Source organism: Gymnoscopelus braueri (assembly GCF_963280865.1).
Source record: "Gymnoscopelus braueri genome assembly, chromosome: 15".
Classification (NCBI taxonomy): domain Eukaryota; kingdom Metazoa; phylum Chordata; class Actinopteri; order Myctophiformes; family Myctophidae; genus Gymnoscopelus; species Gymnoscopelus braueri.
This window is the reverse complement of record NC_137620.1, coordinates 23351498-23363997: the sequence shown is the minus strand read 5'-3', so window position 1 is coordinate 23363997 and position 12500 is coordinate 23351498. Positions and strand designations below refer to the sequence as shown.

The 12500-nt window shown below is 42.2% G+C and overlaps 2 protein-coding genes across 2 annotated transcripts; one reads left to right on the top strand and one right to left on the bottom strand.

Moving 5' to 3' along the window:
- Positions 1-2837: 2837 nt before the first annotated feature.
- Positions 2838-4157, top strand: gpha2 (glycoprotein hormone subunit alpha 2; the record flags this gene model as incomplete). The annotated part of the gene is made up of 3 exons (XM_080451479.1): positions 2838-2967; positions 3553-3737; positions 4053-4157. Exons 1-3 carry the CDS (start codon positions 2847-2849, stop codon positions 4155-4157), a joined length of 411 nt encoding a protein of 136 aa, XP_080307605.1. The 5' UTR covers positions 2838-2846.
- Positions 4158-7184: 3027 nt separating this feature from the next.
- LOC308102334 (glycoprotein hormone beta-5-like) lies at positions 7185-12304 on the bottom strand (the record flags this gene model as incomplete). The annotated part of the gene is made up of 3 exons (XM_080452000.1): positions 12193-12304; positions 9381-9591; positions 7185-7373 (listed from the first exon to the last, which is right to left on the bottom strand). The coding sequence occupies exons 2-3, from the start codon at positions 9588-9590 to the stop codon at positions 7185-7187; spliced, it is 399 nt and encodes a 132-aa protein (XP_080308126.1). The 5' UTR covers position 9591; positions 12193-12304.
- Positions 12305-12500: the final 196 nt, after the last annotated feature.

Sequence of the window (12500 nt, the reverse complement as noted above, 5' to 3'; positions counted from 1 at the left end):
GCTCTGCTTGAAAATGACTACATGTGGGCGAGTTGTTGTCGGTGTTAACTGTAGTCCGTGCAATTGAACATGTAAAGCCTGACCTTACAGTAATTCACCACTGGTAATTTTTAGGAATTAGCCAAGCTCAAACCAAGTCGCATTTTGAGTGTGCTGTGAGCCTGTAAATCAGCTTTTTTTTTCTGTTCAGCTACTGTATAATGACATTTCAAAATAGGGACCCCAGGTTGAAAGTAAAAAATGGACCTGCAAGAGTCACTCATGGATGTCACTTTGTAGGAAGCAATTCAAGGGTTTTATTTAGAATACTTTACATCCTGTTCATAACAGTATACAGGTATACTAGTGAATATGTTTTTCCACACAAGCTGTAATTTTGAAAATCAATTTGTGACTTTGACTCAACAGACAAAAGAGTATGGAACATCTGAAATCAGTGGATTGGATGTGTAAGAAACTGAATATCCTTTCAGTATAGCATTCACCATAGACAGGTCCAATTAAAATCTGAACTTCATGATAGATGATAGACTTACAGTATATTACTTAGTTAATACATTTAATGACATTGGCCTTCATGTCTTTCTTGATGCAATTTGAGGGGGAAGAAGATTCTATCGTGCTGGAAGCCTGGAACACAGATATAGAGGAAGAACACACAGCTAATCTCAAAAGTTAGGCAGGTGCTGAGCGAAAAACGAAACAGAGCACTTTAGTCTGTTTCAACTTTTGCTCAACCCCTGCCTAACTTTTGGGATTGGATGTGCGTGTTTTTGGAACATAGATACTGCACAGGACATGGTTGTTTGCTGATTTGAGCCTCTGTGTCGGAGTCATTTCATTTCTTCTTCAAGGTGGCAGGGTGTTATTGAATGATTTGTTATGCATACATTTTCATGTGTTCTACAATGGATCTAAATGTCTTATTTCCAATTTTGTGCCGCAACATATAACATATCATTTGTCTTGGCAGTTGTAGCCTATTCATAGATCAACATATTGTCCCCAACCCTCACTTTACAGATTCATGACACGTTATGGTGTTTATGCACTGATTGTACTGCTTTGTCATATGAAAGGATCACTTATTTTAGGTTAGATCTTTCCTTTGTATTATGCCTGACTTATAGTATAGTTGTGTGCTGGTTTCTCGGACCGAAAACAGCTTGTAGCTTGTATCTGCTATTTTCGATGCGAGACACAATGTATAAATCAGGCTTAACATTCTGTGCCTGTGAGTGCTATTTTGTAAGTTGTGAACTTGTGATTCCCAACCAGCGCTAACGTCACCCCCAACACTCCCGTCAGAAAACCCATGTAAAGGAAGGGGGTGCAGTGGGTCAGAGCCCAATTTGCTCGCCATGACAAACCCCAGCTTCAGGCATGGAAACCCCACATGAGAGGAAACAATCTGGTATTTCCCTGTCGACTGGTCTGACATGGGGTTAATTTGTCCCTGCATGCAGGCACACACTGAGAGACCAGCTAATTTGTCCTTAGCAGCGTTAATGGCGTCCCCAGGGCCATTCCGCCATCGCTGCGGCGATTCTCAATGTTCCGGTCGAAGGGGGGGGGAAGCAAAGCTGGAAAGAGCTGCCATTTTAGAGGGCAAGACTCAGAGATCACAAAATTCCCAGGAAAACGTGACTATTGTTTACGCACGTGTGTGCAAGTGTGCTCAATGTGTATGTTTTGTGTACACATGTGTTCATGGGTGAATGTGTGCGCCCACGTGCTAATTGTGCATTCTGCAAATGCATGTGTGCAATGCATGAAAATGTGCATGCTATTCTATAGGTGGAGTCAAAAACATTAGTTCTCAAACATTGTCCTGTCAAGGACCCCCATATTAATATTATGTATTAGGCCACAGATCACATTTGAAAAGATTTTGTGCCAGGGACAAGATGAGATCTATGTTTTTGTTAGTACAGAGGCTAACAGTAGAGAGAATGAAACCTGTTGTCATTCTTATACATTCACTCATTTGGCTTCTAGCCGGTGAGATGAAATTAACCACTGGCGTCCATATGCAGGGTATGTAATTATAGGCAAAACTTTTCAAAAGTATAGAAAAACTAGCTTATTTACAATCTCACAACGTGTCACATCACTACATGTGTATAAAATAAGGCTCAAGTGGCTGAACTGCTATTCTTTTTGCTGGAGACACCCTGGAACCCCTCAAAGACCCCTGGGGGTCCCCAGACACCACTTTGAGAACCAGTGTATACATGCAGGCCACACAGCAACAGCATTCTAAGTGTCTGTCTCTGTCTCAGAGTGAGACTAACATAGTATCTCCTGTATGTATATGGCTGCACATTCACATTTGTGCGCTCGTGCGTGTACTGTATGTGTGTACATGTGTCTGCAGGTAGCTGACACACATGGGCCTGATTGCAATAATAAAGACACCATTGTTTTTATCCACATTAGCTGTTATCCAACTGAGTGACACACAGACAGACATTGAAGGGTGGGAATTCACCTTAGCTAGAGAGATAAGGGCTCTTGGGAATGGATTCCCATTTCGGTGATAATGTATAAGATTGCCATATTATCTGTCAATTCTTATTAGATCCAGATTGGTAGATACAGCTTCATCAGCTATGGACATTAAATTGTAATTTTGTTACCACATTAAACAGATGATATAAACATAAATTCAAAAGTAGCAAAGATAGCAGAACAGCTATTTTCACTATTTGTTGTAAGACAAAGTATAGGGCTTAAGTGGTTAAGTGTGGTTTTAATTAATTAATCAATTAATTGAATGAATGTCAATCCAGCAGCTTATTCATAACACTGATTGCGCTGTTCGTCCCTTCCAGCCTGCTGTCCAAATGTCCCTGTGCACAGCCTCTCACGTTTGCCTGCTGGTCCTACCAGTGATGTCATTGCTGCTTCTCTTCTCTCCCATTGGCTGGAGCTTAGATGGCCACACCCCAGGATGTCACCTATACCGTAAGTTACATACACTACACACACACTACACACACACGCACGCACGCACGCACGCACGCACGCACGCACGCACGCACACACACACACACACACACACACACACACACACACACACACACACACACACACACACACACACACACACACACACACACACACACACACACACACACACACTCACTCACTCACTCACTCACTCACTCACTCACTCACTCACACACACACACACACACACACACACACACACACACACACACACACACACACACACACACACACACACACACACACACACACACACACACACACACACAGGACGGCAGACGCACATGTACACAAAAAGATCACAAATATTCTTCGGAAAGTCTTCAAACATAAGCCCATGCATCACCTCACCTACGATGCTGGAGAGAGGTGTTTCCACCAAATAATGCACAAAAATCTCACAAAACAGCATGTCCCCCAAACACATTAGTATTGAACACCACCAGAACATCAGTCCCCACTCATCCTCATTCATCCCTATTTCCCTCCCATCGCCTCTCTCTCTCTCCCCCTCCCTCCCTGTCTTTCCTGTCTGTACAGCCTTCAACGTGACCATCCGCAGTGACCGCCGTGGGACGTGTAAAGGCACCCACCTGGTCTACGCCTGTGTGGGCTACTGCGAGTCCAGTGCCTTCCCGTCCAGGTACTCTGTGCTGGTGGCGTCCAACTTCACACACAACATCACCTCTGCTTCACGATGCTGCACCATCAGCAAGGAGGCTAAGGTGAGCCGAAGGAACAACGAACGAAGGGAGGGAGGGATGTATAGAAGGATAGATTTGGGAGGAATAGCTAAGTGAACGGAGGGAATAAATGTCTCTCAGTGACTTGATGGAGACCCCCATCTTAAAAGATGTTGTGTCAGGGACCTCAGAAAGGTCCCTGACCGGACCCCACTTTGAGAACCACTGGATTAAAGGACAGCTAGATGGAAGAGAGATTGGTAGATGGCATACTGATAGAATACTGTGATCACGGTACTGTTGGTTTGCTTCCATTGCTTCCATTGTCCATTAATTGTTTGCCCCACTTCCCCCCAGATCAAAGTTCGCCTGGACTGTCCTCGAGGACGTCACCATGACAACATGGAGATCCTGACGGCGAGGGCGTGCCGCTGCGACATGTGCCGCAAGTCACGCTACTGACACGCCAAGGATCACACTTTAACCTCCTCGCCAAAGAGACTCGGGGTGCAACAATGAATCGAACTAATCGATCCTAAAAAGAAAATATTTATCCCTATTTTGGACATGTTTTAGGTGAAAGGTTTCCCAAAAAATTCAAAATTTTTATTCTAAGTGAATAGCAGATCTACAAGCTCACACCGTGTTGCATCACAATGTGTTGTAAGCTTGTAGGTCTGCTATCTTCAGTTTTTTTTGCGTGACACTGTGCGGAATATTAAACAACTCATGGTTAATGGATTCATTGATTATGTAAAAACTTTTGAGGAAAAAAACTGTAGCTTCTCCATTATTTGAGTAATCGATAAATAATCACTAAGGACATAATATTTACAGCCCTAAAAGAAACACAGACAAGAGACAATGGATCACCTTCCAACCTTTCACAACGCCTTGTGTTGTGAGCTTGTACTGTAGATCAGCTATTTTCACAGATTATGACATGTCCCGAATAGGGACGCTAGGTTCATGTGGTTAATGTTTCAAACTCTTTCAGAGACTACCAGGAATCTCTTCACTTTTATTTCAATTCTGTAGATTCTTTTTTACAAACATGAGGGAACCTTTTGATTTCTGAACCTTTTTGAAAATTGTATTTATTTAAAATGAAAAATGATTTAGCACTCCTACAACAGGCTACTGGCCTAGTGTTTTATTCAATATTCTTTTTGATGAAAGAGTAAACAGTAGGCTTGTTGGAGAGGAGAAGAACGAAAACACTGCACTGAAATGCACAATTATGGCATTTATTAAAACAGAACGAAAACTTTCTCTGGGTGGGGTGACATTCCTTCAATACAGAAAAACCACACCATTTAGATCATTTAGTTTCATTTGTAAAAAAAGAAAATGCATACAGATGTTGGTTTTACTGCAAGGGGGTAGGGGTGAGGGTATGCTCTTGAGAAGGTTGATAGTTGAATCAAGGTTTAAAATGTTGATAGCCGTGATTTTGAGACCCAATTCTGGTATGCATCTATATTGAAGTTGAGTTCCCCCTGTGAACAATGTTATTAATATGAATTCTCATAATGACCAACTTAAGCCCGATTTGTATACTTTGTCGTATGACAGTGTTGCGTGCCGAAACATTTTCACAACATGTAGCGGATGCGATGTGTTGTGAGTTTGTAGGTCTTGTACGGCTACGATGGAACATAAATTAGGCTTTACCATCATTAATGCAATTTGAATATGTCACTTGAATGGACTTGAGACTGGAAAACTGCATGTACATTTAACCACTAAACATAAATCAGACACTAACGAATGTACAAAACTTTATTTATATTTATGAATTTGACATTCTGTAAATATCTAGAGAAAAGATAACGGTGGCGATGTTGACATAGAAAAGGAGAAAGAATGCACTGTACTGTACCAAGTTTGAATAAATCGTTATTATATAAAACCATGTGAACTTTGACTGCTTTTTCCAAACCCTGACTGCGTTTCTCATACTTGATGTAAGCTACATTACGTTACAGTGGCACTGTATTGGTTAAACGTGACACCAAAAGACCAAACAGAAACCCAAGTACCCCGCACAGGGAAAAGCATTGCAGGGTATTGTAATTGGTCCTGCTTGTATTAGTATTTAAAAAAAAGAACAAACATTGTAAAACAGCTTAAAACTGTCAAACTAATCAGATAATTAACATTGTTAAATGTATGACTGACAATATCTTCTACTCATGACATTAAAATGACATGACTATATATATAAACCAAAAATAAGCCTGAAGGAAAATAATCCACAAGTGTACATGACATACATACGGTGAAACTCTTGACTAACATAATTGTTGTGGTATTAGTTGAGTACATTTTCCTCTGCATTTACCCATGAGCTATTTAGTTATACCAGTGGGCAACTCATTTTTAACAACACCCAACCAGGCAGTTTGTGTTCAGTGTCTTGCTCAAGGACACTAAGCCAGGAGGACCGGGGATTGAACCAGGAATCTTCCATTTCGTAGGCAGCTGCTCAACCTCCTGAACTACTGCTGCCCACACATACAGTATTTACCGTTACATCTTGCAATACGTTAGTAGGCCTAATGTGCTTTGACAAGTTGTGTAGCTCTGTGGGATCAAACATGACAATCTAAACTGAATCATGTGGCCCCTTAAATTTAATAAACAAACTGCTGAAAACTGGAAAGTCTCAGTAAATATAATTAAATGGATGAAAACAACATTTTTAAACAGCCGCTTGCCAGGCACACTCAGAACACTATAATGTTTGATGGAATGCTGTCATTGAAATGAGCGTTGGCTTGGCAAATAATACTGAGAAGGTTCATGCGTTTCCTCTGGTTAAGCCTGGAAACAACTACAAGAGAGATGCTCATCCTGCCGCTTTCAGCTCTGCACAGCACACTCCTATCCAAAGCATTGAATATGAACCATATATAGGCAATGTTTGTAACTATATAATATTTGTTTAGGTAGTACAGCAAGTAAATAGGCTAGTTTATAGTACTAGGGGGACAACATTATTGGATTAACCAATGCTCTGATCATATAAACCCAGGAATCCTACCAAAATGATCTGTATGGAGTTGATGGAGAACATTTATTCATTTATTAATTATCTTCTCAGAATTTTTGGCTGTCTCCACTGTGGCAGCTCTTACATATTAGAGACTGGCAGGAAAGCCAGAGCAGCCTTGCCAGCCTCATCTCTCCTGGGTAGGCAACTGATCATTACCACCAAGTTCAATAAATATCTGCCCCTCTGTTCTCAAGTTAATGTCTGTGTCTGTGTCCACCTGTACTGCAGATCCCTGATAAAACTTCAGGTCAACTAAGTATGTAGGGTTGAAGGGGTTAACGCACACACTCACACAGAAAAGATCACACTCTATAAAAGCCAGTGTTTCATTTAGTATTCGTATTATTATTAGCGCTATTTTATTAGATTGATTGATAGATTCTTGGTATCACAGTTTGTAAAACAAAACATCTTAACAAACAAAACTGCCGTCAGAAAGTCTCACACTCTGTGTCTTGTGTGGAGCAGACGGCACAGTGGCAGTGCAGTGCCATGGGGTAGTGGTACAGTGGCGAGACGTCGGGCTGGCAGCCTGCCAGACGCACCGTCATTTGGCGTGTCCGGCTGTACGTGCACACGCGGTGGTGGCGGTGGATGTAGGGAGGGTCTGGCACAGGCCTCTGTGGAACACACCAAGTAGTACACATGAATATGAGGGTGGTATACTGTGTGTGTGTGTGTGTGTGTGTGTGTGTGTGTGTGTGTGTGTGTGTGTGTGTGTGTGTGTGTGTGTGTGTGCGTGTGCGTGTGCGTGTGTGTGTGTGTGTGTGTGTGTGTGTGTGTGTGAGATATGTGTAATGAATAATCCCTCACGAACACACATTTTCTTTCCAAATCTCTTCAGCTTGTAAACAATTTATTTTAGGGTTTTATTTAAAGGGATATTTCACTTTCAAACAGGTTTGGGGTACTTACTTTTACTTTTACTCTGGCTTTTGTGAGCACCCCAGACATTTTCTAAGTTGCTTGATTCAGTATTTAGATATTTGATATTCATTTGATCAGACACGCCCCCTTCCTATACAAATCCACTGTAACTTCAAACTCCATTTTATCCATGTTAGATTCATTGAAAACACCCATCCTTGGTTCTGGTGACTGATAGTGTCCTTCTAATACGTGAGGGGGCGAATGGTGATTGGTCTTCATAATAATGCTACAGTCCGTACGTTTTTTGTCCATTATCTCCCTCACCCATTGGAGAGAGGTCATTGCAACGTTGTCTGAACTACAATAAAGACAGCGGTACACCGGATACATCCAATCAGTCTGCTTAAAATAACTTTATTGCCACTGTCTCCGTGTCCTACCCGACACCAGGGTCTAAACTTCTCATAGGAAGATTTATGGGGTGGCATAGCTGAATGGTGAGAGAGCCTTCCTGGGGAACCGCAGGACCGGATGTCCCAGGTATGAATCCAGGCTTGGCCAGCAATGTGTTGAATATGACTGGTTGAAGTGTCTTTGGGCAAGACACCTAACTGCCATACGCCCCTTGTGGGCAGTGATCAGCTTGGTTGAGCTGAGACTGATTTCCCCTGTGGGAGTCAGTAGGTCAATATTGTAGTAGTAGGGAGACCACTTCCAATCACTGCAGATGTATATCTCTGCTTTAACCGGAAGTGAATATAAAAACAAAATTATCTTCAACATAATGCGGTGCTTTGAACCAAGCAACATACGGCTTGTTAGAAGAGACTTGGGATTAGACAGTGAGCGTTGTTTTGGAGTTTATACACAGATGTTTTATATATATTTTTGCTCCACAGCATATTTGTTGCTTTGTTGCTGAAGTTCTTGTAGCTGCTGTAGCTTTTGTATTAAAACCCATAAAAAAAGCATCTGTGTCATTTTAGATTTCTTTGGCTGTTAATAAATAGCAGATATACAAGCTCACAGCGCGTCACTTCGAGCTTGTAGATCTGCTATTTTTGAAAAACCTTGAAAATGTGTAATTTTTTTACTCAAATCTTTGCTTCTGGGGGCCTGTGAAACAAAATATTTTGAGATGGTGCTCCGCGGCCAAAAACATACAATTTTGGGGGGTCCTTCACATGAAATAGTGTGAGAACAACTGAAATAGCAATATAAGTTTTTCAGAAAACTGTTAGGATTTAGAGGACATTTATAGAATCGGGTCTTAATGGGTTAATCAGGGAGGAACCACAACCTTCTACTGTTGAACAGCTCCTTGCCTTGGTGCTCTGTTCAAGGGCTCCTAAGTGGTACTAGGGTCCTCTATTTCCCCCACCCAGACTATAACTTCCCATGGGACGCAAATTGGCTCTGGTCCCAAGCCTGCATGTGCTGCATGTCCCTGTTAGAGCAGTGGTTCTCAAAGTGGGGTTTGGGGACCGCCAGGGGTCCTTGAGGGGATACCAGGGGGCTCCCAGCAAAATGAGGAACAATTTAAACACTTAAATTCTTTACGCTTTATTTTTCCTATTTGAAAATAGCCGATCTACAAGCTCACAAACGCATCGCATCAAGGCGAGTTTTGAGCTTGTAGATCGGCTATTTTCAGAAAATGTTGACACAATTTGACAAATCTTCTCTCAATTTGGGGGTCCTTGACATGTGACAGTGGTTTGAGAACCACTGTGTTAGTGAGAGTGTTAAGTGTTTACCTCCCAGGTGTGGCAGCGTCCCCAGCAAGCCTCTGTGGTGACTTTCTGTCCCCTGCAGCCGGGCTTCTGAGCCACGAAGGAGAACTCTCGCACCGCACAACCCCTGAAACCGTGAAGGCTCGTCGTTGTTGTCGTCACCGCTGCACATAACGCCGCTGCACCGACGACCAGGAGACACAGGAGTGACAGACAGGGGGAGCACAAATGCATCCTGGAGGAGAGAGGCAGAGATAAACAGAGATGGAGAGAGAGAGAGAGACAGACAGACAACTAAAGAGGCATGTTTTATACAGTTATTCTCAACCTGTGGGTTCCCCAAATGATTGGGGGGGGGGGTCCCCAGATGATTTGCTTAATGTGCAATATTGTTTTCTCACTGAACAGTGTATACAGGGTATCTGGACATTTCTAAAGTGACAATTTAAGGACTTTTAATAACTTTTACTGCAAAAAGACTACTGCATCAAAACTAATCAACAAACTATACATACAAAATTGTCAAACATTGGCCAACATGTGAAATATTACCTGAGAAAGAGGCAAAAAAAGAATTTAATAGCTGATCTACATACATCCACAACGCCAATGCGATGCGTTGTGAGCATGTAGATCGGCTATTTTCACATTCATCTGTGGTACAAAGTCAAATGAAAATGTAATGCCTCATCTCCTACATTTCAAGTGCTCAGGGTGTTACCTCACTTCAAAAAACAAAGATGGCTTTTTGAAGTGACACACCTATTTATAGGATTTTATTTCGTCATGCGTCTCGCTAGCCAATCAAAAGCATTGGTGACAACATATTGTCACGTGTCACGTGAAGCTTGACCAATGTTACCTTGGCTAGGGGGGGGACACACACAGCGGGATGGGAACGAAGACATACTCTCCACCTCTGGCGGAGACAATGAATGAATGGGGCCAATACATTTGGCTGAGAGCCTGAGGCCAGAGAAGGAGATACGTCTTCTAGATCAGTGGTTCTCAATCTGTGGGTCGGACCCCCACGGGGGGTCCCCAGATGATAGTAAAGTGACAATTTAAGGACTTTTAAAACCCAAAAAAAGAGGGGGGAAAAAAAAGAAAGGGGAAAAAATACCATTACTGCATCAAAAATAATCAACAAACTATACTATACAAACTGGCCAAACATTGTCCAAATTGTCAAATAATATAAGAAAGAGGCAAACATTGTGAAAACAGCAGATTTACAAGCTCACAACGCCTCGCGTTTGCGGGGCGTTGTGAGCTTGTAGATCTGCTATTTTCACAATGTTTATCTGTGCTGTGGGAACTGAATGTAATATGCCTCAACTCCTACAATTATAAGTGATTGTCAGGGTGGGGGGTCCCCAGTTCAAATATGATTATTTTGGGCGGTCCCTAGTTAAAATATGATTATTTGAGGGGGGGTCCCGTTATTTTGGGGGGTCCCCAATGCAAATATGATTATCACCCTGTTTTCTCCACAGTGCCCTGCCCTCTAATGGCCGTTATGGCTACTACATTGCCGTGCGTAATGATGCGCATAGACCATATTCACACGGCGGCCATATTGGAATTTAACATTGAAAGTGCCGCCACCCGGGGTGGCTACTTTCATTGACTTCATAGAAACATGGCCGCCGTGTGAATATGGTCTATAGATAGGACTTAGCTCTGTGTTACTACCTGCGGTAGCGCAGCGGCTGCAGCCTCTCGTCTAGTAAAAAAAAAAAAAAAACACTTTCACAACTCACCTTAAAATAAAGACGGTGTTTACGATGTTGAAAGCCTACTTAGTGGGAAACACTCGGAAGCCCCCCACCTCACGTTTAAAATACACTTTTTTGGCCAGAAAATAAAATATTTCACCGGATGGAAAAATAATTGTAGTCATTCCATTGCGCCCCCTATAGATCTTGTCAATAGAAGAATTCCATTCATTGGATCTGTGTGGAGCATACCTGCCAACCTCAGACCGTCCCAATAACAGGAGATTTTTTTCCCAGGGGGGGGGGGGGGGGCGGGTCTCTTGACCACGCTGGGGGTCCCCCCCCACAGATTTTTTTTTTAACAGAGTATATGTAATTTCCAGTATTCTGGTGGATTTGGGGAGTTTGACACTTCTATCAGGCTTTACTTACATAGGATCAATTAAAAAGTTAAAAGTAGCAATAAAAGAGCCATATTTAATAATAACATTTTTGCTGGGGACCCCCTGGAAACCCCCCCCCCCCCAACGACCCCCTGGGGGTCCCCCGGCCGCTGCGCTACCGCAGGTGTTTCAGGCAAACGGTTTCGAAAGTAACCTAGTGTTCAGGCAAACTCCAGCCCTTACGCTATGGACCAATAGTGAGGACTCAAGATACTACATTATTCAACTTAAAAAATAATTTCAACAAGACACATTTTTGATTGTCTTAAAGACAGCGCTTTTAAGTTAAACCTATTGCAATACAAGTTCTCAAACGTCAAGTCTATTTAGTAGACTACGTGACGTATCTTATTTCAACGTAGGCTATTTTTAAATACATTTCTTCCGCTTCACCTGATCATTTGGCACCGCAAGTCAAACACACGCGCAAAATAACATGAGAAAGAAACCTACTCATAAACTCACACACCAAAAACACCATCCAAAATAACAACTAAGACAGACTGGCGGTTAAAAACAACATTGATATCATATGAGTAAAATAAGAAAAGCAGGCAATAACTTTTGTTGTAAAATAAGTGTTTAACATATACCCTGGGTTTTTGGCAGGAATTAAATACTAGCTTATACTGAGATCCCTTTTAGGTGGAAATGTTCAATAATGTATGATCCTACCTTTTGTTTCAGCTGTCAAGAGGTTTTTCAGCAGTTTCACGTCCTCTCTCTCTCTCTCTCTCTCTCTCTCTTTCTCACACACACACACTCTCTCACTCACTCTCTCTCTTCCAGCAGTAGATGTCTGTCCTGTCCTGGACAACAATCAGGGAATGGAAACCAATCTGTCCTTGTATGTTGTTGTTTTTAGAAAGCCATTAGGGCGGACGGACACTCTGACATCATAGCAATTATAATGAAATGCCATTAAGAGTCCCCAAGCCAAAAATAATGCCTGGCGACTCCCCTGGAAAAATACAGATGCTGCT